The 24,975-nt window shown below is 58.9% G+C and overlaps 1 protein-coding gene across 4 annotated transcripts; it reads left to right on the top strand.

Annotated features, from left to right (window-relative positions):
• Positions 1-728: 728 nt before the first annotated feature.
• TBKBP1 (TBK1 binding protein 1) lies at positions 729-18,160 on the top strand. Of its 4 annotated transcripts, none has more exons than XM_072780299.1 (10): positions 729-982; positions 2,955-3,214; positions 3,577-3,699; positions 3,942-4,046; positions 5,062-5,242; positions 5,824-5,999; positions 6,210-6,271; positions 14,712-14,830; positions 15,000-15,721; positions 16,562-18,160. In XM_072780299.1, exons 2-10 carry the CDS (start codon positions 2,990-2,992, stop codon positions 16,688-16,690), a joined length of 1,842 nt encoding a protein of 613 aa, XP_072636400.1. In that variant the 5' UTR covers positions 729-982; positions 2,955-2,989; the 3' UTR covers positions 16,691-18,160. The 4 variants fall into 4 exon arrangements, with proteins under 4 accessions (XP_072636400.1, XP_072636401.1, XP_072636399.1 ...); XM_072780300.1 differs by lacking the exon at positions 729-982 and adding an exon at positions 1,679-2,545; XM_072780298.1 differs by lacking the exon at positions 729-982 and having other exon boundaries at positions 2,559-3,214; positions 5,827-5,999.
• The last annotated feature ends 6,815 nt before the right edge of the window (positions 18,161-24,975 follow it).

Below are 24,975 nucleotides of genomic sequence, written 5' to 3'. Positions count from 1 at the left end.
GTTGCCTGGGTTGGGAATTATCTCCAACTTTGCTCAGAGAGGTTAAGTAACTTGCCCAAGGTCACACAGTGGGAAAGTGGCAAAACAACAACAACAACAAAAAAAAAAAAAACTTGTGTCTCCTGCCCAGCAGTTTGGCAGGTGCTCCCATAATCTTTATGGAAGGGCGAAATGTGCCATTTCTTCATTTCACTGGCCTGGGGGTGCGGGGATTGTGTTAGGGAGAGGAAAGCGGTTTCCCTTCCTTAAGGAACCTTTGACCTCCTTAGTTCACTCTCACTTCCGAAGAAGTTAACAAATTTAACTCTAATCGCTCCGATTAGACCCTATGCTCAGTGTATCTATTATCAGAGCAAGGCTACCGCCCCCAAGAGCCACGACGAGTCAGTCTAGTATTTTCCTTCTCAAGAGGGCAAAGCCCAAAACCCAAACCCAAACCCAAATAAATCGCTTCCCTTTGCCCCGAACCATGCAGCCCCCACGCAAGCCGCCACGAGTCCCCGAGCCCTTGCGCGGCCGCAGGCGCCCCCGACACACGCCACGCCACGCCACACTGCGTTAGGGAGGCGTCGGGGAGGGGGCGCGGAGCGCGCGGGCCGGGCGCGGCGGGGAGCCGGGAGGGGGGAGCCGGGAGGGGGGCGCCGGGCGCGCTGCCAGGCCGCGCCGCACCGCGGGGGCCGGCCGCCCCTCGCCACGTGGTGGTGGCGGCGGCCGCGGGGTCCCGGGCGCCTTCCCAGCTGGAGAAACCCGGAGCAGCCGGGGAGGAGGAGGAGGCAGCGGCGGCGGCGGAGGAGGAGGAGGAGCGGGGCGGGCGGGAGGGAGGGGGGCTGGGGGGAGGGGTGGGGGGTGGGGAGAGACCCGGCGGCGGCGACAGGGCGAGAGCGGAGCGCGGTGCCAGGGGGGTGGGGGCACCGGTGCCCGTCTGGGGAGGGAGCAGGCGGAGGGGGTAAGCGGCGATTACAAGCAGGAACCGGCAGCAGCTGTGAGTCCCCGGCGGGGCTGGGGCGGGGGGAGGGCAGCGTCGCCCCGGCCGGCCCCGGGGTCGCAGGGTGGGCCGCAGGAAGGGGGCGGGCGCTCGGCCGCGAGTTGGCCCCGGCGGGCCCGGGAGGGGAAGGGTCCGGCGCCGGCCGCCCGCGTCCCCCCCGCCGCCCTCCCTCTCCCCCTCCGCCGCCGCTCCTCAGGCCGCACCGCCGCGGGAGCCCCCTTCCCCGGCCCGGGGACGGCCGCCTGGGGGCCGGGGCTCGGCCGGCAGTGGGGGAGGGGGCTGCGTGGTCTCGGCCCCCGAGAGGGGAGGGGCGACAATTTCTGTCGGCCGAGCTAAAGGGGTTTAAAGGGCGGCCCTTAAAGGGGCCGCAGGAGGGGCCCGGGGCCGAGCGGGCACTCCCTCCCCAGCCGCCCTCCGCGGCTCCCCGCCGGCGCCCCGGGCCGGGGGCAATGCGGAGGAGGGCAGCGCCTGTGGGGCGGCCCCGGGCACGGAGCCCTCGCCGGTGGGGCTGGGCCCGAGGAGGCGGGCTGGGGGGCTAGGGGGTGTGGTGAGCGCCGGCGGGCGGAGTTGGGGGAGGGGATTTGCCCGGGGAGCAAGGGGTTAAAGGTGGGGCCGGCCCTACAAACACGCGCACACACTCCTTACTCAGACCCGGTCACACGCGTTTGCCTGGTACTTAGTGGGGGGTGGGGGTGGGGGTGGGGGTGGGGGCGCAGGCCTGAGCCCTCCTCACTCCAGGCTCCTGCCGCCGGGCCGTGGGAGGTCGCGGACCCCACTGCCTCAACTCGCACCCCACGCCGAGCCGAGCCCCCTTTGCTACGCGCACACACGCTCCGGCGCGCGCGCACACACACACCTCGGACATTCCCATAGTGCCTCACGTGACACACGGCCCCGAACGTGCCCACCCTTCACACACGCTCACGCACGCGTGCACACACAAACACACACACACGGCCTCCGGGCCACTTCCCAACTCCACTCCCGACCCCCAGCCGCAGCCCTGCGAAGGCACTCATTGACTGTGACACACCTACACTCATTCACAGACACACACACTCCCCCCCACACATGCCAACCACAGACACACATTCATAAACAGGGCCGGGAGAAGTACACACGCACCCCCTCGCCTACTCTCTCCGAGCCCTGAGTCATTCCTGCCCCCTCTCAGGGCTCCCCATTCCCCTACGTTGGAACACATTGGCGGGCTAGGGAATTCTTGGGCAGCCCCTTCGCAGGGCTCCCCTCTCCTCCCCACGGTGTTGTTCCCTCCGACGCTCTGGGAGGACTTCCTGTGGGTCCCAGGTCAGGGAGGACTTCCTGTGGGTCCCAGGTCAGAGGCGAGGAAGGCCTGGAGGGTTGCCACAGCTCTGCTGTGAGTGGGGGAGGCACTTCCTTTTCCTGAACTCTGGGATCCTGCAGGAAGAAGCTGGGAAGTTGGGTGGGGTCCCCACAGAGGCCGGCCCTGGCTGTGGTGGGGTTGACTCTCCCAGAAGCACTGGGGCTTAGGGAGGAGGGGGGGGTGCGCCAGAGGCCGGGAATGAACTTGGCCTGGAGGTACTTGGGGGAGGGGCTTGGGGAATTGAGGCCTGGGGGGGTGAAGGGGGGCTGAGGAGTACATCAGGGCAGTCCCTGGCAGGGTCCTGACAGGAAGGCAGTCGTTTCCTGTCCACAGGTCTCCCTGAGTTCTGGGAGGAACTCTTCCCTGCTGCTGGCGGCCTGGCTTACTTGGCCCTCTTGGCCTTCCTCTAACCCCCAAGTCTTTGGCTGGTTGTAGCACCTTCCCCTAAAGGCAGCAGAAAAGACAGGGCTTAGTGGTTTGGGGAGGAGATGGGATGGGAGCTCCCCAGCTGCCTCTCTCGGCGGGCCACAGCATTCCCGGCCACAGCGTTCCTCGGCCCAGGTCGCAGGGGTATCAGGGACAATCTCCAGGCTGCCCTCTCCACCGTTGCTCCTGCTCTCCCAGGAGGCCCAGTGGGGGCCGAGGCACGGGCCCTTGCCATGGAGTCCATGTTTGAAGATGACATCAGCATCCTGACCCAGGAGGCACTGGGGCCCAGTGAGGTGTGGCTGGATGCCCCAGGAGACCCCTCGCTGGGGGGGGACATGTGCTCCGCCTCCCACTTTGCCCTCATCACAGCCTATGGGGACATCAAGGAGCGGCTGGGAGGCCTGGAAAGGGAGAATGCCACCCTCCGACGCCGTCTCAAAGTCTACGAGATCAAGGTCAGAACTTGGAGAAGATGGGGGAGCCGGGGGGGGGGGGGTGGCTAGCTGTGTGTGTGTTGGGATGGGGGCCGCCAAGGGCCAGGAATCCCAAAGAGAGTCCAGGATCCACACTCAGGAACTTGAGGGTCTCCCATGAGGGATGGGAAGGGTCAGGAAGGCATCCTGATGGCCGAAGGGGTGGGACCTTGGATCTCAAGATGTGGTTGGTGGGAGATGTCTCCAGGCTGTGTGGATCCCGAGTGAGCAGGGGACGGAGGGACCAGGACTTCAAGGCAGGTTGTGGGGTGGGGGCCCGCCGTAGGCTGAAGCCCAGCCAGGGAGCTGGGTGCCAGCTCTCCTGAGGGCCTGCCTGCCCACAGTACCCACTGATCAACGACTTTGGAGAGGAGCACGGCTTCTCCCTGTATGAAATCAAGGATGGCTCCCTGCTGGAGATGGAGAAGGTCAGCCTGCAGCAACGGCTCAACCAGTTCCAGCATGAGGTAAGCCCAGGCTGGGCTCCCTGAGCTCCTTGCTTCACGGTGTTTCTAACACCTCCCCCACACCCCAGCCCCTGTCTCCTTGATCAGAGGTGGCCGCAGTCTCCCCTAGAATGGGCTGGGCGTCTCCCACCCCTCCATTGGGTGCTGGCCATGTGGGCGGGAGGCTCGGGGAGCTCTTGGGCTCCCACATCAAGGATGGCCTGACCGTGGCATGCCCTCCCCTCCTTCCGGGCCCCATCCAGTTGCAGAAGAATAAGGAACAGGAGGAACAGCTTGGGGAGATGATCCAGGCTTATGAAAAACTTTGCGTGGAGAAGAGCGACCTGGAGACCGAGCTGGGGGAGATGGTGAGGCCCAGGGAGCTGGGGGTGCTTGAGGGTGTGACCTTTGTCGTGTGACGGTGTGCAGCCCTACGTGTGTGTGTCTGTGGGTTCCTGTGTGTCTCTGAGTGCCCATCCCCCTGGTGAGTGGGGCTGAGCGTGTCACACAAATTGCGAGTGACTCCCAGCACACCCTGGCCATGCAGCCTAGCAGACTGGGCCTCCGTGTATGTTTGGGTCTCGTGCTGGGCCGACTCTGTGCCTGGGGCACTGTGCCTGGAAGGCTGTGTGAGTGAGGGCAGAGGTCATCGGGTCTCTGTGACTGCTGGGATGGGTCTCCGCACGTGTGCGATTCTGAGTAGGGGGATGGCCACGTGTGTGAGCAGGTGGGCAGGCGTCAGAGTCAGAGCACACGGTCTCTGCCAACTCCTGCCTGTGACCTGGATCCAGTCGCTTAGCCTCTGTCCCTCCTCTGAAAAGGGCACATGGTAACAGCATTGCTGGGTTGTTCCGGGGCATCTGTGTAAAAATGCTCTGCCTTAAGAATCATAAACATTCAACATGGCCTTTAGTGTGTGCCAAGCACTGATGTGATCACTTTAGATGCATTTACTCATTTTAATGCTTATAACAAAATTACGAGGTAAGTGTGGTTATCCCCGTGTTATAGATGAGACAGGCAAAGTCCAGAATGGTTGTCACATCTGGAAATAGAAGTCCTTACCCTTCTGAGGGGGTGGCTCTGTTTGGACCGAGGGATCCTGTGGTCTTCTGAGTGTCCCGTGTGTTCATGACAGGGAAGAGGCATTAACTCTAACCTTGCAAAGGGGCAACAGCCAGAAACATCTGCATTGCAGTTGTTGGGAGACAAGACCTCACACTCGTGGCCACTTCGAGTGCAGTGCAGTGGGGATGTGTGACTTGGGGCCTCAGCTCAGTTTAGGAGGGATGGCTTCCCAGAAGTGGGGGAATCCTGGGTTTGTGAAGCCCTCAGGGGTTCCCTGGTCCCACACAGACCCCACCCCTTTGTCTCTCCCCGCAGCGGGCCCTGGTGGAGACCCACCTGCGGCAGATCTGTGGCCTTGAACAGCAGCTACGACAGCAGCAAAGTCTCCGGGACGCCGCCTTCCCCAGCCCCAGCCCCCCGCCCACCCCTGGCCCACCATGTGCTGATCTGGACCTGCACTACTTGGCACTGAGAGGAGGATCTGGCTTGAGTCACGGTGAGATCTCTACGACCCCCGATGTTCCTGCCCTAGAGTCCCCAAGCCTACCCCCCTGTTTCAGCATCACTGGACACCTCTCCCTTCTGGGATTGATAGTTGACACCCCACTATAATGTCTTAAATTTCTCCCCTAATTACCGTATCCCTCTTTCCCACCTGTTCCCTTACGCAGTGTCTCCCATCAACACCCCCTCCCTTACCACCAGCTTTCCCTGGCTACCCCCATGCAGTTCTCGTATGTGTCAGCAGAGGGCACCTGTACTCAGAATCCCCATCCTGTCCTAGGTGTTGATTAGCAGAGGCCAGAGGATGCTTGGAGATTTGAATGTGGCCAGGGAAGCCCTATTCGAGGCCACAGTATTATTTTGTCCCTGGCCTCCAGGAAGATTAGAAGTAGCAGCTCAGGCCCTCCTTCTTTATGGCCCTCAGCAGAGGCATCTTGGGGTACCTGGCCTCTGGCTGGCCCCTTTGGATCTCTCATGCTGCCACGCTCACCTGTTTCAATCTCTTCTGCTCTGGGAGTCAGTGGAGGGTCCCAGCAGCCAGACCTAGCCTGACTTTATCCTCCCTCCTGGTAGCAGGCTGGCCAGGCCCCACAGCCAGTGTGAGTGAGCTGGAGCGACGGCGGCTGGAAGAGGCCCTGGAGGCTGCCCAGGGCGAGGCCCGGGGGGCTCAACTTCGGGAGGAACAGCTCCAGGCTGAGTGCGAGCGGCTGCAGGGGGAGCTGAAGCAGTTGCAAGAGAGCCGGGCCCAGGTAAAGGGCAGGGGCACTGGCACCCAGGACCCTGCCCAGAGCTCCATAGAGGCCTGGGGGCTGCAGCAAATAGCCTTTAGAGGCCCAGGACTTCCTCACTGGGTATAGACTGGCCCTGGGAATGGTAAACGGCGGTGTGTGTGTGTGGGGGGGAGGGCTGGGCAAGGTTACGTTGGCATCCTGGCATCTGACCTCAGTCTTCCTTCCTAGGATCTCGCCTCCAATCAGTCAGAGCGGGACATGGCATGGGTGAAAAGAGTCGGGGATGATCAGTAAGTCCCATCTGAAATCCTCTCTCTCTTAATAATCTCTGTGCCCTGGGGGCGGCATTTCCCAGGTCCCCCTTTTGGTTCACTTCTCCTGTTCTGTGTTGCTCAGAGGCCCTGTTTTCTAGCATCAGGGCAGTGGGGTTTGGCTGGCTTGTGTGGCTTTGCATCCTTTACAGGAAGGAGGTGAAGTTCTGGGATGTTGCCTTTGCTTTCTTCTGGCACCCAAACTTATGTCTCCGTGAGGTATCAGGGGCTGAGAGATTTTTTCAGCAGCTTTACTGCTGTGTTCTGTGTCCCCTGGTGAGTTTTTAGGCCTCTCTGGGGCCCCATTTTCTCTCCCAGTAACAAGGCCAGTTCGTTGGGTTAACTGTTCCCTCCCTGGTGAGGAGGAAGAAAGTGGTCTCTTTCAGGATCTGTGGTGCCTTGTTTCCTGTTTCAGGAGAGAGCTGAGGCTGAGAAGAGGGGCTTACTGTGTTCTGTAGCTGCAGGGAGGGGAATGAGAGCCTGTTCTGCTGGGGTGTCCCTTGGAAATCCAGCTGGGAGGGAAGGGCAGCAGGGAGTAGGGATGGAGCTCCGTCAGTGGGGAGTCGAATGGTGGGGGCCTCTAGGGCAGCACTGGGCAGCAAGGGAGAGGGCGATGGCAGCCTGATAGCAGTGAGCCTGATGCTTTTCACATCCGCACCCTGAACTCACCCTCTCCCGCTTTCTGAGAAGTAGAGCACAAACCTTCTTCCGCCTAAGCCTTCTCCCCTGAAACCAGTCCTGTGGCACAGGCTCCATACTTTCATTGGAGGGGAGGGCCAGGGCCCAGAGAGGGATGGGAATGAAGTCTCCAACCCACAGTATCCCCAGCTATAGGACCCCAGGGGTCCTCCTTCCAGCAGGCTTCCTTCTCACCTTCCTCCCAGCTTCTGGCCACCTGGGGGTACCCCTCACTTCTCTCTGCACCCTGGGGTAAGAGCCTGGGTGGAGCTGTGATAGTAGTGGGGTGTGAGAACCTAATTTGTGGGACTGGTAGGTGGGATCCCTCAGCTAGGCTGCTAGGCGGTGTTGGGGTGCCTGTGCAGTGGTGCACCCTAGCTTGTGGCTGAGGCTCAGAGCCCATCCTAGCCCATGTGCCCAAACTCAGAACACACACACACACACACACACACACATTCTAGAAGCCTAGTTTGCCTCAAAAGTTATAGCACAGAGCCTTTTATGGCTCAGTGAGTCCAACCCCCTCTTAGCAGACCAGCAGTGAAGGCTCCTCTAGCTGGTGGAATCCAGAGAGAGGACTTTTTTTGGCAGGGCTGGAATCTGAACAGCCAGGCTCTGAATCCTCCCAGGGATGCTGAGTGGCTTTGCTTTACCGACTTCAGCTCTGTGACCCCAGGTTTCCCTTGTAGACTCAGAGGTCAGTCATTACTGAGAGATGTGAGAGGAAGGTGATAAGGGTGGGAGGCCAAAGAAGGAATGGTGGATTCCAAGGGGTCAGGGCTGTAAGTGAGCGAGAGAAAGAACTCCTCCCATAAGGTGCTGGTAGAGATCAGAGCATCCATGCTGCCTGCCCCTGTGGCCAGCACAGCCCCTTCCCTTCCCTTCCCTTCCCTTCCCTTCCCTTCCCTTCCCTTCCCTTCCCTTCCCTTCCCACCCCATCCCTTTGGCTTGAGGAAGCTGCGCTTTGGCTTTGCCCAGGGGCTGGCCGGAGCCACTCTTACCAGAGGTGACCTCTGGCTCCTCCCCTCCATCCCGACGATTGGGACTCTGCATCGGTGCCTTCTGGACCTCTCACCCCAGAGCCAGCCAGGCTCTGCCTGCCAAGCTTCACACTTTTTTGCAAGCAGAGCATTTCTGGACAGCCCCAGCTTGGCAAGAGTTAATTCTCAGAGGAAGTCCTCACTCCCCCGGCAGTTTTATTTTCTTATAAACTCAGCTCCTTTTGGTAATTGCTTCCCGAGTGCTCCCTCCCCTGTCCTCCCACCTGAAGCCTCAGTCACCTGCTCTCAGCTCACTTTCCCCCAGCAGCCCCTCCTCTTCCTTCCACTTCGTCCAGACCGTCCAGGCTAGTGGGAGCTGTCCCTGTGGACTTTCCTAGGAAAGGACTGCAGGGCTAGGTTACGCACAGGGGGGCGAGGGAAATCCCTGGATCCAGGCTGCCCATCTGTGGGAGCCTTGTGTGTTCCTGCTTACCTGTCTCAGTTTGGATACCTCTAGGGCAGCCAGTTTTACTCTGGGAGTCCTGTTAAAATATCCTCCCTTATACTGCCACTGCGATTAATTCCCTCTACTCTCCCTGCAGTGGTCCTACCCATGCTGAAGGGACAGGCTTGTGAGGCAGTCTGGGCCCCAAAGATTCCCAGTCCTTCCCATCCCAGTCCCCAGTCCGCCAGCTCTGGTCATTAGTGTACCTCTGAAAGTGGCTGTCCAGACCAGACCAAGCCACTCTGCCACCCTCCGGGTCTGACCTCCGGTCACGATTGCCCTGCTATTTGGTCAGCCCAGCACCTAGTAGCTGGTGCCCAAGGGACAGAGTGTCCCAGAAGAAGAGCTGTTGGAGGTCAGTCAGGGACCAAAGGCAATGACGAGGGAGGGTGAGAGTGAAGACCAGCCTACTCCTTAGGATGCACAGAGGTAAAGACCGTAGGAGGAGGGGGGTCTCAGTCAAGGTGGGTGCGCAGAACCCACAGCTGCCTCCCCTCTGAGCCCAGCTCAGAGTCATAGGTCCTGGTGTGGCCCTTCTGAGGGCGTGGCTAGTGCTGAGGGCGGAGGGGAAATTGTGGAGTTGGGGTTCGTTGAGGGGGCTGGGGGCTCAAGTAGGCAGGCCCGTGAAGACAGTGAGGGCCCAGTGACGGAGGGGGACTCCCAGAGAGAAGATGGGGGCTCACTGTGAGCGATGAGGGAGAGAACCATAGGGCTTGCTTTCCCCCCCGATGTGGGGGGCTCAGTGCTGCAGCCCTGGCTCTTTTCCGCCACCCCCCCCCCCCCAGCCCTCTCTCCGCCCACAAGCCTCTGCGTGGGCTGCGGTTAGTGGTGGGGGAGAAGTGTGAACTCGGAGAGAGAGGATGGAAACTCTGCACAGAGGTCAAGGGCAGTGTGGGGTGGGTCAGGACGGAAGTCGGAGACCCCCGTCCCCATGTACCCTGAACTTAGTTTCATGCCCCAGAACCAGCAGGCCCAGGGCCTCCCCCTTCACGCTTCTCACCCTCCCTACTTCCTTTCTTTCAAATCTCCTTCAGCCAGGGCAAGGGTGCTCACAGGAATTAACCCCTGAGCACTTGCAGCCCTGGGACTCCCCAAGGGTGGGGAGCAGCTCTCATTGTGGTCTGAGGGATTGGTGGGCTTTGAATCTGCCTCTGACTTTTTCCTTGCCAGGAAGGCAGAGAGCAGCTCTTCCCCACAGTCTACTGGATGGGAAGTGGTGTACACTCCCTTCATTCTTAAGCCAGAGTCATTGAGCTGGTTGGTATCTCCAAAAAAGGATCAAAATGAATGTCTGTCTTCATCCACCTGTGTCCTGGGCACTCCTGATTCTTCGTCCATGTCCATGTCCATGCAGGACCTTAGGTGAGGCAGTTTACCTACAAACTCATCCTCTCCCAGAGAATGTGGCGGGGGCATTGTCCCCTTCTACTGCTGGGCAAACTGAGGTTCAAGGAAGTTAAGTGTGAAAATACAAAGTGGGTCCTGAGCAGATGGGCCGATAGTACCTCTGTGGTATCTTTCTGGTTCAGGTTCTTCCTCAGGTAGGAGGCTCTCGGACGAGGGATGATCAGATGATTTTTTTTGACCAAACCTGATCAGTTCTGAAAGTGAAATTTTCAACATGTAAACATTTCAAAACCTTAGTAATTACGCTGGGGCAAGTGGTGTGAGCCAGGATGGTCCTGAGTCCTGGGCAAATTGGGATGCATGTGCCCCACCCCTCCCGACACCCACCCTCTGGTTCCCAGCCCAGTGCGAGCTGCTGGGCTGAGTGGTAGCTGGGGAGGCTTTCCAGATGCAGCGAACATCGAGCTGTGCTGGGAAGGTGGCAAGGCTGCCACGAAGAGCCAGGGGCTCTGTGGACCTCGAGTCATAGCTGGTTGAGGAGAGTGGAGGGGCTCAAGGCGCCTAAAAGGAAGTGGTAGAGCACTGGGTTGTTGCAGAGCGACTTCCTCCTCCCCGTGGCCCGCAACCTCAAGTCCGCTCCACGGCCGGGTGCCTGTGGTTCCCTCCCCGAGGGTCGGGCGGGAAGACTGATGCTGGGTGTGCCCGTGGGTGGTGGAAAGTTTGGTCCCTAAAGTCCCCCACGAGGCTGAGCTGGCTGGGAGCAGCTGGCAGGGGTGGGGGGCAGCTCTGGGCAAAGCTGGAAGGGCTGGGAATGCTGGATGTCTGTTGGCCTCCCGAGCCTGAGTCAGCTGCTTATTCTAACCCCAGGACCAGCTCTGGTCTGATCTTGACCCCAGTCCTACCCCGACACTGATCCCAGCCCTGCCTTTAACCCTGCCCCTCGTCCTGACCCCAGCTGTGTCCACAGTCCTGATTTGATGGAAAATGGAACTGTCAGCCCCAGCCCTCATCTGAGCCTGACCCCAGCCTTGCTTGTGGCTTTGTGTCCATCCCTAGTTCCAATCCCATGGCCCCGCACTGGCCCTCATGGTGGCCCACCCAGCACGGGCACTCAGTGAACTTCCCTGGAAGGCACCACCAAATCCATGTGCCTCACAGTTGGTTTGGGGTAGAAAGAGCCTCTCAGCAGAGGAGGATGTTCCTGACTGTCCTCATCTCGATTGCTTTATCAATCACCGTAAAGATCATTATTTCTAGATGAAATTTTGAGATCCCTGAATTATTCGTGGAAAGAATGAATGAAAGGATAAATCAATGAAGGATGGAAAGATCTGCAGTGGAGGGAGTCCTCCTTCCTGCCAGCTCTGTCATTTGCACTCTGGCTCCTCTGAGGTGCCAGCTCAGCAGGCTGAGGTGCCAAGAGCAGGTTTGAATCCCTGTTTTGTGCCACCACGGCTCTGTGACCTTGAGCCAGCTTCTTAATAGCCTTGATCTTCCCATAACATCTATCACCTTCCTCTTCTCTCCGGGGGCAGGGGTGGTGATGCTCAGGCTATTGTGGAACTCCCCAGCCGCTGCCTCCTCATCTTTCCCTTCTGCCACCTTCCTGTCCCCCACCCCTTCCTGATCTTCTTGGAAGGCAGTACATTGCTTAGCGGTCAGTGGCCTGGGGGCCAGAGCTCTGTTTCAGTACCTCCACTGCTCCTCAGCTTGATGACTCTGTAAGCCTCACTTTTGTCATCTGTAACATGAGAGAGGAGTGGCAACACTTTGGGGTTGTTGGCAAGATTCAGGAATGTTGTTTAGAATGATGCCAGGCCCGTGTCAAGCACTCATAAAGATCATCTATCATTCTTTTCTCCCTAGGTCCCTCCCAGGTTCTGAGAGATGTAGATAGAACTTTCCCCCATACTTTAAGCGATAAAAAGGTGCTCCAGAGCAGCCATCGGCTGCCATTCACCTGACCCATGCTTCCCAAACAGTCGTGATGGTGGGAACTAGCATTCAGGTGTGGGCCGGGAAGCCAGGAAATGGAATGTGTATTCAGGTGCATGTGCGCAAGCCTTGGTTGTGTTGTGAAGTTGAGATTTTTTTCCACTGAATTGGCAGTGTTTTCTAATGTGAGTCATTCAGGTCGTTAGCGAATTTAGCAGCCTGGGCCTGTGCATCTTGAGGTGGGAAGAGATGCTTGAAGATAGGGGCGGTCCTGAAGCTCCTAAGGGCCAGGGGATGTCAGGAGGTCAGGCCCCACCACCTTGCTCAGGGGAGTCTTAGACATCTTTGTGAGGCTGCCCATGAGGCTGCCCGGTGCTCCAGGAGGAAGATCCTCACCTGCCCTCACCAGCCCCCTCTCCCAGTACCTGGGCAGAGCTTGGGGAGGGGCTGGGCATTCTGGGCTCTGGGCTTCTTCCCTCTACTTCCTGCTGGCCTGTCTGTTTTTCTGTGAGGAGGGTGTCAGGAGCAGGGCAGTAGGAACTGGGGTAGCTGCTGACAAGGGGAGGAAGGCAAGTGGAGAGATAGGAGCCCGGGAACTGAGTGTGGCAGGTGAGATCTCCAAAGCAGGGTGTGAAGGCAACGACCTGTATCTGTCACTGAGATACAGCAGTATAGGCGGATGGGGAGAGAAACTAGCGGCTGCTAGTCAGAGGGGAGATGCTCCCATCAGTGCCCTGCTCAGAGCCTCCTCCTCTCCCACCAACGAGGGGTCAGCATGGTGCTCTAAAGCCCCCAGTCTGATGGGGAGACAGAGCTCCTTGCCCAGTCTGCAGAGGGGAGCCTGTCTTTGGGGAGTCCCCAGTTTAACGTGGGACATGCAGGCTGGACCTTCTGGTCTGATGGGGGAGATGCCATTTCTTCCCAAAGACCCATGAGATTAATCTCAGGGAACACAGGACACATCACATGAGGGCTGAGACATGATGGGATTGAGCCTCCAGCACCTCGGCCAGGGTTCCCCAAAGGACTTCCTCCTCTCTGCTCCCTTCCATCCCTGTGCATCCCCACATGGGTAGTGAGCCCTCTCCCTAGGAAGTGGGCTTGTCCCCCAGAATCCCAGCCTCTTTGCAATAATTTGGCTTTGGCCCAAATGGGTTAAAAATAGTTTTGTTGTGGGAGGGGCTTTTGCCTCCCCCATCACCCAGCTTGCCCCGGGGACTAGCAAGAGAGAACCAGCCAGTGAGCAGAGAGCGCAGAGTGAAGGAGCTCAGTCATTATCTACCCTCTGCACCTCAGCTTTTCCTGCCCTCTGAAGCCCTAACCTCAAGACTTCCCCTTCTCTCCTCCAGGGTCACACACACACACACACACACACACACACACCCTGTTCCTCACACTCAACTGGCCTCACTCCAGCCTTCACTCCCTCCCTTGCACACGCATCCTCTCTCCCATGACCATTACATCAGAATAGGGACAGGCTCCTCAGGGTTTGGAGATACCTCCCCCAGCACCATTCATGCCCAGCTCCCTACAGCTCCTGGAGCAAGAGGGCATCCCCTGGGAGGAGATCCGCTAGAGTGGCTGAGCCTCTCCCTGCCACTTCCCTCCAGCCCTACCTTCCACAAAGTTCAGGAGTCCCTTCTGGACTTGGTGAGGGAGCGGGGAGATCCAAGGAAACCAAGCCCCCGCCTCGCAGGCTGTGTGTCCAAGCCCCAAACAGAGATGAAAGCAGTGACCCAAGGCGACCACAGAGAGGCATGTGAGGTCAGGAAGGGCTCCCTGGTGGTGCACAGCCCAGGCTGGGAGAGGGGAAGGTCAGTGCTGAGAGAGAGAACCTTCTGTAGTCCTGGGTCAGAGTGACCCAAAGAGAAAGGAAGAGAAAAGGAAGTGGGTGAAGTCTTTGCTAAGTTCAGAGCCTGTTCCAGCTCCACGCAGGTGGGTGCCCAGGAGGCAGTGGGAGGAAGAAATGGAAGAAGAAAGGCAAACAGATAGGGAGGCTTAACTCATTCTTTACTTCCCAACCATCTTCTGGGTGCCAGGCCTGGGCAAGGTACTGGGAATATAATGCTCCCTTTTGAAGAACTGCCAATGCAGTTCCAGAACAGGGCAATTTCTGATAAGTGCTTATTGTGCGTGGCACCCTCTGGAGGTGTGTGGTATGTAGCCGCTGCTCACAAAGACCTCCGTGTAAAGGACTCCCTGGAGATCCCGGGAGGTGCACCACTCTTAGGGGCAGCTCTGACGTGGATGCGAGGCGGTGGACTGAGAACTTGGTGGACTTGGGTTTAAGCTTATCACTTGGCTCCTCTGCCGAGCCAGAAGGCCATGTCTTTACTTACGAAAGGGGGTCTTCTTAGGCGGTACAACACTGGGGTCCCCGGCCTTTCAATGGTGAGGACTCCTCACGGACCCCTGCCCCCAACACACAGTTTGTACTCACACTTTTAGTATTCGCTCTTTGAGAAAATTCACAGTTAACTAAAAGCTACTCTAAATACAGTGCCGTTTTTTGGTGAATCTGTTTGTCACCACAGCTTCTGCATAGATTAGAAAAACATTCACATGTTTTCACATTCACCTGTATCAGATGTGCTCACATTCACATACACCTGTATCAGATGTGCTCAGGCTACAGGCAGTGCTTGGTGAACACACGCATTCAGGGACCCCTTGGAATCACTGAGCTCCCCAGCCTGTGGTCTGGGAGCCACAGCCCTAGCCTAAGGTAAGGTTCACTGGGAAGAGAGGGAGGCTCCCTGGAAGAGGCAGTGTTTGAGGTAGACCGTAAAGCCCAAGAGGATTTCTCCCTTGGGGTAGGAGAGCCCCAGGAGAGCCAGAGGTTGGGGCACAGCCAGTTCTCCCTCCACAGCGGCGACAGTAAAGCCACCTCCCTTCCCTTCCTCAACTCCCTGCCCTCTGACCTCAGGGTCGGGCAGGCTGGAGTCAAGCCTTGCCTGGGGATGTCTTTTAGGGTGAATTTGGCGCTGGCTTACACGGAGCTGACTGAGGAGCTGGGCCGGCTTCGGGAGCTGAGTTCCCTGCAGGGGAGGATCTTGAGGACTCTGCTGCAGGAGCAGGCCCGGAGTGGCGGTGAGATGGCGCCGAGGTGGGGCTGAGGTGGGGCGGGGCAGGGGAGGCCCGGAGCTGGGTCCGAGGGGGGCGGGCAGCGGGGCGCTGGCGGCCCGCGGCTCCCCGCCTCTGACGCCCTCTCCCCCCGCCACCGTCCGCCCCCCGCCCGCCCGTCCCGCTTCTCTTCCAGGCCAGAGGCACTCGCCGCTGTCGCAGCGCCACTCCCCGGCCCCCCAGTGCCCCTCGCCCTCCCCGCCCGCGCGCGCCGCGCCCCCCTGCCCCCCGTGCCAGTCCCCCGCCCCCCAGCGCCGCTCCCCCGGGCCCCCGTGCCCCTCGCCCCAGCAGCGCCGCTCGCCCGCCTCGCCCTCCTGCCCGTCGCCCGTCCCGCAGCGCCGCTCGCCGGTGCCGCCGCCCTGCCAGCCCCCCAGCCCGCAGCGCCGCTCCCCGGGGCCCCCCGCCTGCCCGGCCCCGCAGCCGCGGCCCCCGCCGCCCCCGCCGCCGGGCGACCGGACGCCGGCCGAGCGCGCCTACGCCAAGCCGCCCAGCCACCACGTGAAGGCGGGCTTCCAGGGCCGGCGCAGCTACTCGGAGCTGGCGGAGGGCGCGGCCTACGCGGGCGCCCCCCCGCCCTGGCTGCAGGCCGAGGCCGCCACGCTGCCCAAGCCGCGGGCCTACGGCGAGCTCTACGGGCCCGGCCGGCCGCTCAGCCCGCGGCGCGCCTTCGAGGGCATCCGGCTGCGCTTCGAGAAGCAGCCGTCGGAGGAGGAGGAGTGGGCCGTGCCCGCCAGCCCGCCCAGCCCCGAGGCGGGCACCATCCGCTGCGCCTCCTTCTGCGCGGGCTTCCCCATCCCCGAGGCGCCGGCCGCCGCCTACGCCCACGCCGAGCACGCGCAGTCCTGGCCGTCCATCAACGTGAGTGGGGCGCCCGCGAGGGGCTCCCTCCCCTGGGCCGCACTTGCCTCTGCCCCGGTGCTCGCGTGGGTGGGCCTGGGTTCCATTCCGGGCCTCACCCTTAGAAGCTGCGAGACCGCGCACAAGTTACTGACCCTCTCTGATCCTCGGTTTACTTATCTGCCAAATGAGGGCAGTGATTATATGCCCTAAATCCATTAGAGGGTTCCTGAGAGCGAGACAGTGAGCCGAAAGCCTTCTGCTGTTACACTAGGGATGGAGGACGTGATGACTGCCACAGGTCTTGGGCCCACGCGAGGACAGGCCTGCTCATCCAGTTCCCTCCATCTGGCCTCAGAGCCGCTTCTCTTTCCCGGCTGTCCTAGAAGACAGTCTGTCTCAGGGCTCTATCGTTTCACTGAAATAATGAGCTTCCTGAATGTCAGAGCCAACCCTTGCCACCTGGAAGGACCAAAATATATTCTAAAGCCAGATAGAAAATTATTTTTGGGTTATACATTGTTTGGGATTATCCATTGCTTTGAGTTATCTGGGAGCCGTGTCTTAGTCATTCTGGGGGCATGTCTGGGTCTTGGCTTCCCTCATTATTGCAGATGCCCTGGCAGGCTGAGCATACACACCTCCTGGGGTCCTGTGCCCTGGGTTGGGGGAGTGGATGCTGAACTGGTGGAAGGTGGCAGGGAGGGGGGTGGAGGAGGGATGGTGCCCAACAAAGGGTAAGCAGACCTTTTCTGCATGTGACAGCCCTGCCTTCCCTGGGTCTCAGGAAAGGGCAGGCTGGGCTGTGGGGACCACGAGGGAGGATTGGGGACCATAAGTGACTCCCCTTTCTCTCCACAGCTGCTGATGGAGACAGTGGGCTCTGATATCCGCAGCTGCCCCCTCTGCCAGCTAGGTTTCCCCGTCGGGTACCCAGATGATGCCCTCATCAAACACATTGACTCCCACCTGGAGAACAGCAAGATCTAGGGTGCCTCGCCCACCCACTGGCTGTTTCTCCATCTTCTCTCATCACCCCCAAACACTCACTTTGAATGCTGCATGAATCTCGTGGGGGGCCCCTGCCCCTTGCGACCCCCAGATACCTCCACTAGCTACTGAGTCCATGTGTGTGCCGTCTTCCCTGGTCTAGGCACCACTCAGCCCTGGCTCTTCCTGGAAGGCCAGCCGAGGCTCTCCCCAGCTCCCTGGCTTCTGCTGGGGAGGTAGGGATCTGGGCTGGGATGGGGAGGGGCCTACCCCACCCAGCCTCTCCCTCTGCCTTTCCGTTCTCAAGACAGGGTTGGATCCAAGAAGATGTCTAGTGCTTGGGCCCAGGGGAGGGGGAGGGTGTCAGAGGACTCTGGGCGCTCCCCCAGCCTCTCCCCAGATGTCCATCTTCCTCAGGCTGTGCTCTGTCCAGGGAGTGCCTCCCTGTGGGGGCCCGGAGCCTGCCTTGTACACTGATACCGGTTCCTCCATCCTACGGCCAGCTTGGGGCTCTTGGCACAGGGCCCCCTTGGGGGAAGGAGGCATCTTGTTTCTGGCCATTGCCTGCAGGCTTGTCCTGTTCTCCTCATGCTCTGCTCCTCTGGGGAATAGGGAGGGTAGGAGTGGAGAGGGAGGACCCTGCAGGACTGGGAGGATTCAGCCTGCAGAGGCTGCCCTGAGGGCAGGGGGCACAGGGGACACCCTGCACCGTGACCCCCAGGCCAGGGCAGTATCTGTGCCAGCCTCCCAGGTCCCCACATCCCACTAGCACCAGGACACAGATTGTTAAGACAGATGCCCCCCTCCACCCTTACCCTAGTCGGGTCCCTGATACCACAGGTGACACCACGGGTGCCCTGGAGCCCGTGTGTGACTCGGCCTCTGTTATTTGGGTGGGTGTCATCAGCCCTGCCTCCCAGGCCGGAACCTGCGGATGGGCCCAGGGTGCTGTTGGAGATCAACTTCAAAAGAGCTAACCCCTTTTCCATCCCCCAGTGACCCACATTCCCTCTGTGAAATCTACCTCAGAGTTGTACCCTCAGAAGGATGGGTAAGCAGGAGGCCAGGGGGTCCCCAGGGCTGAGGTGGGGAGCTTCCTGCGGCAAGAGCCTGCTGCCCCACGATGAATCCAACCTCCCCCCCACCACTACCACCACTGCGAGCGTCTCCCAGGTCTCAGCCCCGGGGCCGGTGGCAGTGGGCGCTACTGTCAGTGCATGTCCCATTCTGATCCAACACTTCCAGGCCCCCCTCCCCCGCCTCCTCACACCCCTCCCTTCCTCCTCAGCGCAGGGGAGTGAAGAGGTGTGTCAGGCAGGAAGGGGCCAAGGGACTCCAGAGACACATGGCATTGTACCTTGAGTGTCCCCCTAGGGTGGGGGAAGGGGAAGGGGCCTGGAGAGGGAGGTGGGGGCCCCTGAGCTCTCTGAACAAGTTGAAATCCAAATAAAACTTACCTGTTCCATCTGCTCTTGGTCTGTGCCCTCCATGGCTGAGGTGGGGGGTGGGGGTGGGGAGAGAAAACCCTTGGTAGCAGGAGGTTTTGCAAACTCTCAAGGAACCACAACCATAGCAAAGTGGGCACTGAACAAGGAGGAGATGCATGGGCCATCCATCCATATTTTAGGGTGATTGTGGAGACATGGGTATGCAAGTGGCCACAAATGACTTGTGACATGGAGCTTATTTAAAACAGGTATAGGGGATCCCTGGGTGGCGCAGCGGTTTGGCGCCTGCCTTTGGCCCAGGGCGCGATCCTGGAGACCAGGGATCAAATCCCACGTCGGGCTCCCGGTGCATGGAGCCTGCTTCTCCCTCTGCCTATGTCTCTGCCTCTCTCTCTCTCTCTCTGTGACTATCATAAATAAATAAAAATTAAAAAAATAAAACAGGTATAGAGAGATCCCTGGGTGGCTCATTGGTTTGGCACCTGCCTTTGGCCCAGGGCATGATCCTGGAGTCCGGGGATTGAATCCCACATCGGGCCCCCTGCATGGAGCCTGCTTCTCCCTCTGCCTGTGTCTCTGCCTCTCTCTGTGTCTCTCATGAATAACTAAATAAAAATATTAAAAAATAAATAAATAATAAAATAAAACAGGTATAGAGCAGTAGATGGTGTCTTTGTGACAGAGCACCAACCAGCCCTGAGCAAGTGTCAGGGACTCTTGAATTTTCCCTCCCAGCAGGTCTGGTAGATAGGTAGAGGTCCTGAAGCTTTGGGGATTCAGTAGCAGCTACGTCTTCATCCAGTGATTTCTGCATGGCAGGAACCAGGCTGGGCCTCAGAGAGGAAGAATCCGGGTTCCACGTCCTTATGGCTCTGAGAGCAGTGGTGCGGCTGGCCTCCAGGCTCAGCAGCTGCCTTGAAAGCCCCACAACCTGGGAAGTCAAAGCCAGGTCATAAGCCTGTGACTTCTGCCCCAGTCAGGGCTGTGCCCTCTGCAGAAAAGGCCTGAGCTCTGTTCACCAACTCTGGGTGCCTTTCATTTCCACGTGACCCCTTCAGGCCAAGGATTCACTTAAAACGGGGCAATTGCTCATCGAAGGCCAAGGTTCAGCTCCAGATCCAGGGCAAACATTCCTCCCCATTCAGTGCCAAGTCCAAACCCCAACAGGGAGATGTTCCAGCTTCCCCTGCTCCCTTTTTTATGCAGTTAACAACTACAACTGGCTTCTAAAAGTTTTTCCAACCTTGATTCCATCTGCAGCCAAATCCTGAGTGCCAAGGAAGGTGAGAAAAGCCATCCCTATGGGACATGGCTTCATAAACCATGCGAAAGAAGGTTCTGGAACGTTCTGGAACATGGCACTCAGTGCATCTTGGTGCTCTTCCATCTCAGTCAACTCATGGGGAAGAAGGCAGCACCCAGGTTTCTGTGTTTGGGTCATCTTTGGATCTCGGGACGCATTTGCTAGCATTCACGTGAATTAGGGGTGGTACAGGGACATGAAGCAAAGAGAAATCCCAGTCATTAAGAAAAGGGCAAGGGATGACCTAGGAATGAACTACAGGCAGGGACATGACCTGGGTAGCCACTTCTGGTCCTCGGCATGTCTGAAGGTAGGGAGAATCCAGGTATCCCACAGCCTGGACACTTTCCGGTCACCAGGGTGAGAGGTGTGTGGGGACATAGGGTGCATATTGTGGTAGTTTGTCTCCTTGATTTCTGGGGACTTGAGAAGAGGCTTGGGTGCAGGGTGGGAAGTTGCTGGGGGCTGGGAGGGAAGTGGGGGTAAGGGAGAGAATTTGTGCATCCCCAGCCCATGTCCTCCAGAACCGCAGCCTTTCATTTAATGCTCCTCACACACAAAGGAGAGAACAAGAGAGGTGGGTAAGCTGGAGGAGGGCTGGGGAGCCCTGGCAACACTCCTGTCCTCCAGCCAAGGAAGATGGTGATCAGACAAGGTGGTGGCTACTCGGGCTACAACTTATCTGTGGGAGTAATGGGAGTGGGGGGCACTAGGGCCTGAGAGAGTGTGGGGAGCAAAGGGATCCAGATCACTAGGCTTCTGGATAGATGAGGCTGGGACAACTTGCACAGGAGCAAAGTGGAGGGAAGACCTCTGTTGAGGCTGGAGAAGACGCCCAAGGGACCCACTGGCTCCTGCCAGCACAGGCCCAGGGGCAGATGAGGTAGGTGTCAGGAGATTCACAGGAACCAAGACATCATGGTTCCATCTCCAAGTGTCCAGTGAAGGGTCAACACCATTCACATTCTCTCCAGCTCTGGCTCCTCTGCCGTCAGTCTCTCCCTCACCCACGAGCTGCCTCATCTCTGGGGACCCTGCATTCCTGCCCCTCTCCTGCCAGCATCTCCAGCCAGGTCTTCCAGGCCATGGAGCCCTCTGCCCCTCTCCTGGGTCCCTGTGTAGACCATCATGTGATCCGCTGAGGAGCAAAACAGCTCCTTTCAGAAGTTGGGGGGGTGCTCACGCATGTGAGCGCACGCGCCCGTGTGTGTATGTGTGTGTGTGTATGTGTCAGGGGAGAAGCTGATCGCTAACAAAGAGGAGGGGTGTGTGGGTGAGTCAGCCGTGTTAATGAGAAACAACTCACCCTGCTGATGAGGACTAATGAAGAAAAACAGAGGGGGTGACATCTTTATATAGGGTAGGGGGGAGCAGGACAACTCCCTCAGGCCCACCTCTCCCTCAGCAAGGACAAGAACAGAGCAACTTTGGCTTCCCCAGGAAGAATTGAGGTCAGACGCAAGTATGAAGCGTCGAGAACCAGGAGGGTCCTAATGGGGAAGAGGGGGGACAAGGTGTCTGGGGGCAGAAGCCAGCTCCTGTCGGGGAACCGTGATAGATCCTCCGGTGCCCTGCTCCTGTTCTTGCCCTTGCTCCGATTTCTCTGTATTGATTCCAGAGAAATTCTAGGCTCTCGAGACTGTGCCCCTGGATTGCCCAAGTGCCTTTAAGGTCTAACCACACCTTCAGGGCTGGGAGGGTGCTGGTGAGGATGCACCAGTGTGCCAGTCTGTGCGCTGCGCTGCTGCAGCGCAGACTGTCTGTGGCAGCCCCAGAGATGCCTTTGGTTGGGGGCATTGACTGTCTATAGAGATGGTAATGACCCAGGAGGCCTGGCCAAGTCCAGGGCTGGAAGGGGCTGGCACAAGGAGGTGGGGGTGACTCTGGTATCTGCTGGCTGCCCTGTCCTTGTGGCAGAGGCAGAAACCCCTGAGAACCCACAGCTCCACCCACCCTCTGTGCCAGTTCAGCCAAGGGCAAGGGCACCAGGCGTGCCTTGCAGATGTTCCAGTTGGCTGTGTGAGTGTGGGCATGGGGGGAGGGAGGGGAGAGGCTGGGAGTGGGGACAGGATGGGTGTTGGCCAACACCTCCTAATTTGCATTACCACTGACACCCTTCTTGACCAAGAAAATGGAGCCAGAAATAACAAGGGGGGAAGGTGGTTCCCTGGGGGGCTCTTGGAGGTTCTTTCCTTGCCTCCAACACTCCCACAGTGCGAGGAGGGACGCAGGAGTTCAGGTCTTTGCCAGCCTCCTTCCTCAGATTGGGGTCGACACCCCTTCCCGATGTCCCTCATCCTTTGGCTCAGACACCTCAGATGCCGGGTGCTACTTCAATCCTTCTTCGGAGCTGAGTCCCCTCACCCTTCTCTCCTCTGGGAAACCCTCTCCCTGGGGGCCCTCTCACAGCTCTCATGACCCCAGCTCTGGCCAACATTGTTCTCTCCAGGCTGTGTCCTGCTGCTCTGTCAGATTGGCCATTTCCCAACCTGGGAGCTGCTCAAGGGAACGTTCTGCGTGAGAAATAGTCCAAACCATAGCAGGGGAGCTTGCGAGTGGATTCTAGAAGTGGCATGAGGTGGACCAGGGTCCAGTGTGAGACTCTGGCCCTTGGTCGATGGGAGGGTCAGGTTGAAGGAGGGGACCTCCAGCTCTGTGAAAGGCCTGTGGTCCGCCTTCACTTGGAGGTGGTTCCCATGCCAGACCTCTCCTTTGCGAGCTCCTTGGAGAAGAGGACCAGGACTGTGCCATTTAGGCGTATTTCTTCCCGGCCCCGGTGACTACCACACAGACTCCTGCAAATGCATGTGGTGCTCATCTATGTGCATGGAATTCACTTCGGTCTCAGATGAGATAAGGAATGTCGTGCAGCCATAGCTTGCTGGCAGGAGACGGGCTGAGTTAGGAGAGGCGGCTCCCTCTGGGCCAGAGGGGTCCTGGGACCTGGAGGAGCCAAGTGGTGAGGGTGGAGCAGAGCAGAAGGGCCTGGCAGGGAAACCAGGTCGCGAGAGACAGCCCAGAGAGCTGTGAACACAATGTGGGAAGGAGCGAACAGTGAACTGAGAACTCCCCCCCACTTCCCCCCTCCAGAGATGCTATTTTGGAGGGAGAGAATATATGCAGTGCAGGGGGCAGGGTAGGGGGGGAACGCCAGCTCCCACAGGGGTCAGCCGGACCGCCTGCTGCCTCCACTCCTGCCAGCCATCTCCACAGGCCCTGGAGCCTCTACCCCGCTCCAAGCACTTCCCTCCCTGTTGGAAAAAATCTTCTTGCTCTCTTGAGCACAAGGGGAGAAAGAGCTAGGAGATTTGCAGCTGGCCTCTTAGCACCCCTTTGAGTCCTCTGAGGCCTCAGAGGGAGAAGCTTCTATTTCCTTTGCTTCCTTGGAAAGAAGATGTGGAGGGTACAGTGGGACATGCGATGAGGCAGGTGCCAAGTACAGCTCAGAGGGCCTCAGCGCTTCTTGCCCCCCAACCCCCGGCCCCATACTTACGATCCTCTCCTCCTGCCTTAACACCAAACTTAGGGAGTAAATCTGGTGTTCACAGAGGCCAGGGTGGAAGGTGTTTCCAGGACTAGCCAGGTTTGCCTGCGAGAGATCTGACCCCTCCAGGTGGAGAAGCCAACCTTGGCCCCACAAGCCACGAAGGCTGGACAGAGGTTGATGTTAAGTAGAGCCCTCGCTTGACATGAAGGGAAATTCCTGTGCCCCACTTCAACCCCTCTGAGGGGCCTTGACTCATTTTGGGATGAAGGCTCCAATGCCCTGTGGGTTTCTGTGGTAGCTGGGGGCAGGGGGCCAATGGAGTGTATAGAGAAGGTAAGCGCCAGGGATGAGCGGACACTTTTGTTTTCGTTTTTGGAGTCTTGATCCTTTTCTGGCTGACAATCCAGCTTCACCTGAAAGAGCAGGGCTGGCTGGGATGGAAAGAAGGCCCGATTTCCCACCAGTATAGTGCAGGGCACATAGAGGGCATGTGAGGGTAGACTTTAGGAAGAACTTCCTGTGAAGACACTGGGGCACAGTTCCCAGGTGAACAGAGGGACCTGGTTCCTTGGATGCTTTCCACGGTAGATGCTTCCCTCCCTTGGAAGGCTTGGGGGTTTGGGCCACATGGGGCAGTACAGGTGGTCACCAACTGCTGCTGCAGGAGGTGGGGGGTCTGAAGACTCCAGGGAGGAGGGGGAGGGAGAAGGGCAGGCTCAGGGGCAGGAGACATATGTCCCCAAGCCATGCAATGGGTATGGGAATTGAGTTAGAAAGCCACTCTCTCCTCTCAGCCCTCCTCCCACTGTCTTGTCTTGCTTTCCTTCTTCCGACCTCAGACCTGGGAGGGATGGGAGGAGGGGGAGCAGCTGTGGTGACCCGGCACCCACCCAAGGTGGGTGGAGGGGTGGAGGGGTGGGAACCCACCCACATTCCCTGGAGCAGAGGGGCTGGGTGGAGATGCTCCGCAGAGGGCCTGAGGGATGCAGGGAGCCCGTGTCATTCCAGCCAGAGCCCCTGCTCCAGGACACCTAGCCCTGTCTTTCAGCCCATAGAGAGATAGGTGGATGGGGCTGATTGTGCCTGCCCCCACCCCATCTCGCCCCACGCCCTTCTGGGGACCCTTGGCCTTGGGGATGCTGCAGGCCCTGACCCCTCCTGCTCCCCAAACGGCAGAAGCAAACTGTGACTGGGAGGTGACAGAAAAGATCAGGGGACAGTGTGAAGGGGATAGTTCACCCGGAAACACAGGTGAGGGGCAGGGAAGGGGACAGTTCCCTCCTGGGCTCAGAGAGTTCCTCGCCTGCCTTGCATCGCACTCTCTCCAGGACTGGTAGCGACAGAGGACCGAGGGGGACCTGGCAGAGGGGCTCTCAGCCACCACTCACCATGAATCGTCAGAACTCTGAGATTTATGCATCTCTGGTCTCAGGCACTGTCCTAGTCCCCCACAGCAGGCACATGTGGGTCTCTTCCCCACCGTCCAGCAGACTCACTCTGTCACACTCAGTCCCAGACGCACAAGGCACACGACAGGCCTAGTTACACACACACACCGCACACCCTTCCTCACCAGGCTCCCAGTGGTACCCACCTGCAGAGACACACTCCTCCTGACACACACAACATACACACACAGAATCTCACAGAACTGGGAACACAGTGACACACGGGTATGTCCCAGGTGCCACGGGGATAGTCACGCACTGCCTCCCATTCACGTATGACCCCATGTGGACCTTGGGAACGGTGTGTACCGACACAGGCACGAAGTCCAACATGCACACACAGGCGTATGCTCCTGGTTTGGAAGTCAACCCCATTATCCGGTGGTTGCCAGTAAATGTCTAACAACTGGCCCTCCAGTTTGAGCTGCCATCATGGTGGCACTGAGCCCTGGAAAGAGGTGAGTATGATCTGCTCTTTCAAACTGGTGTGAGACGCCACTCCATGATCCTTTGTAGAAATCACATGATAAAGTTTAAACGCAAATGGACACCCCCAGGAGGGCTGCACCTGAGCAGCTGTGACTCATTTGAGCAGCTTC

The sequence above is a fragment of the Canis lupus genome, chromosome 16 (assembly GCF_048164855.1).
Source record: "Canis lupus baileyi chromosome 16, mCanLup2.hap1, whole genome shotgun sequence".
NCBI lineage: Eukaryota > Metazoa > Chordata > Mammalia > Carnivora > Canidae > Canis > Canis lupus.
The sequence above is the reverse complement of the archived record's forward strand: the minus strand, read 5'-3'. Positions and strand labels throughout refer to the sequence as shown.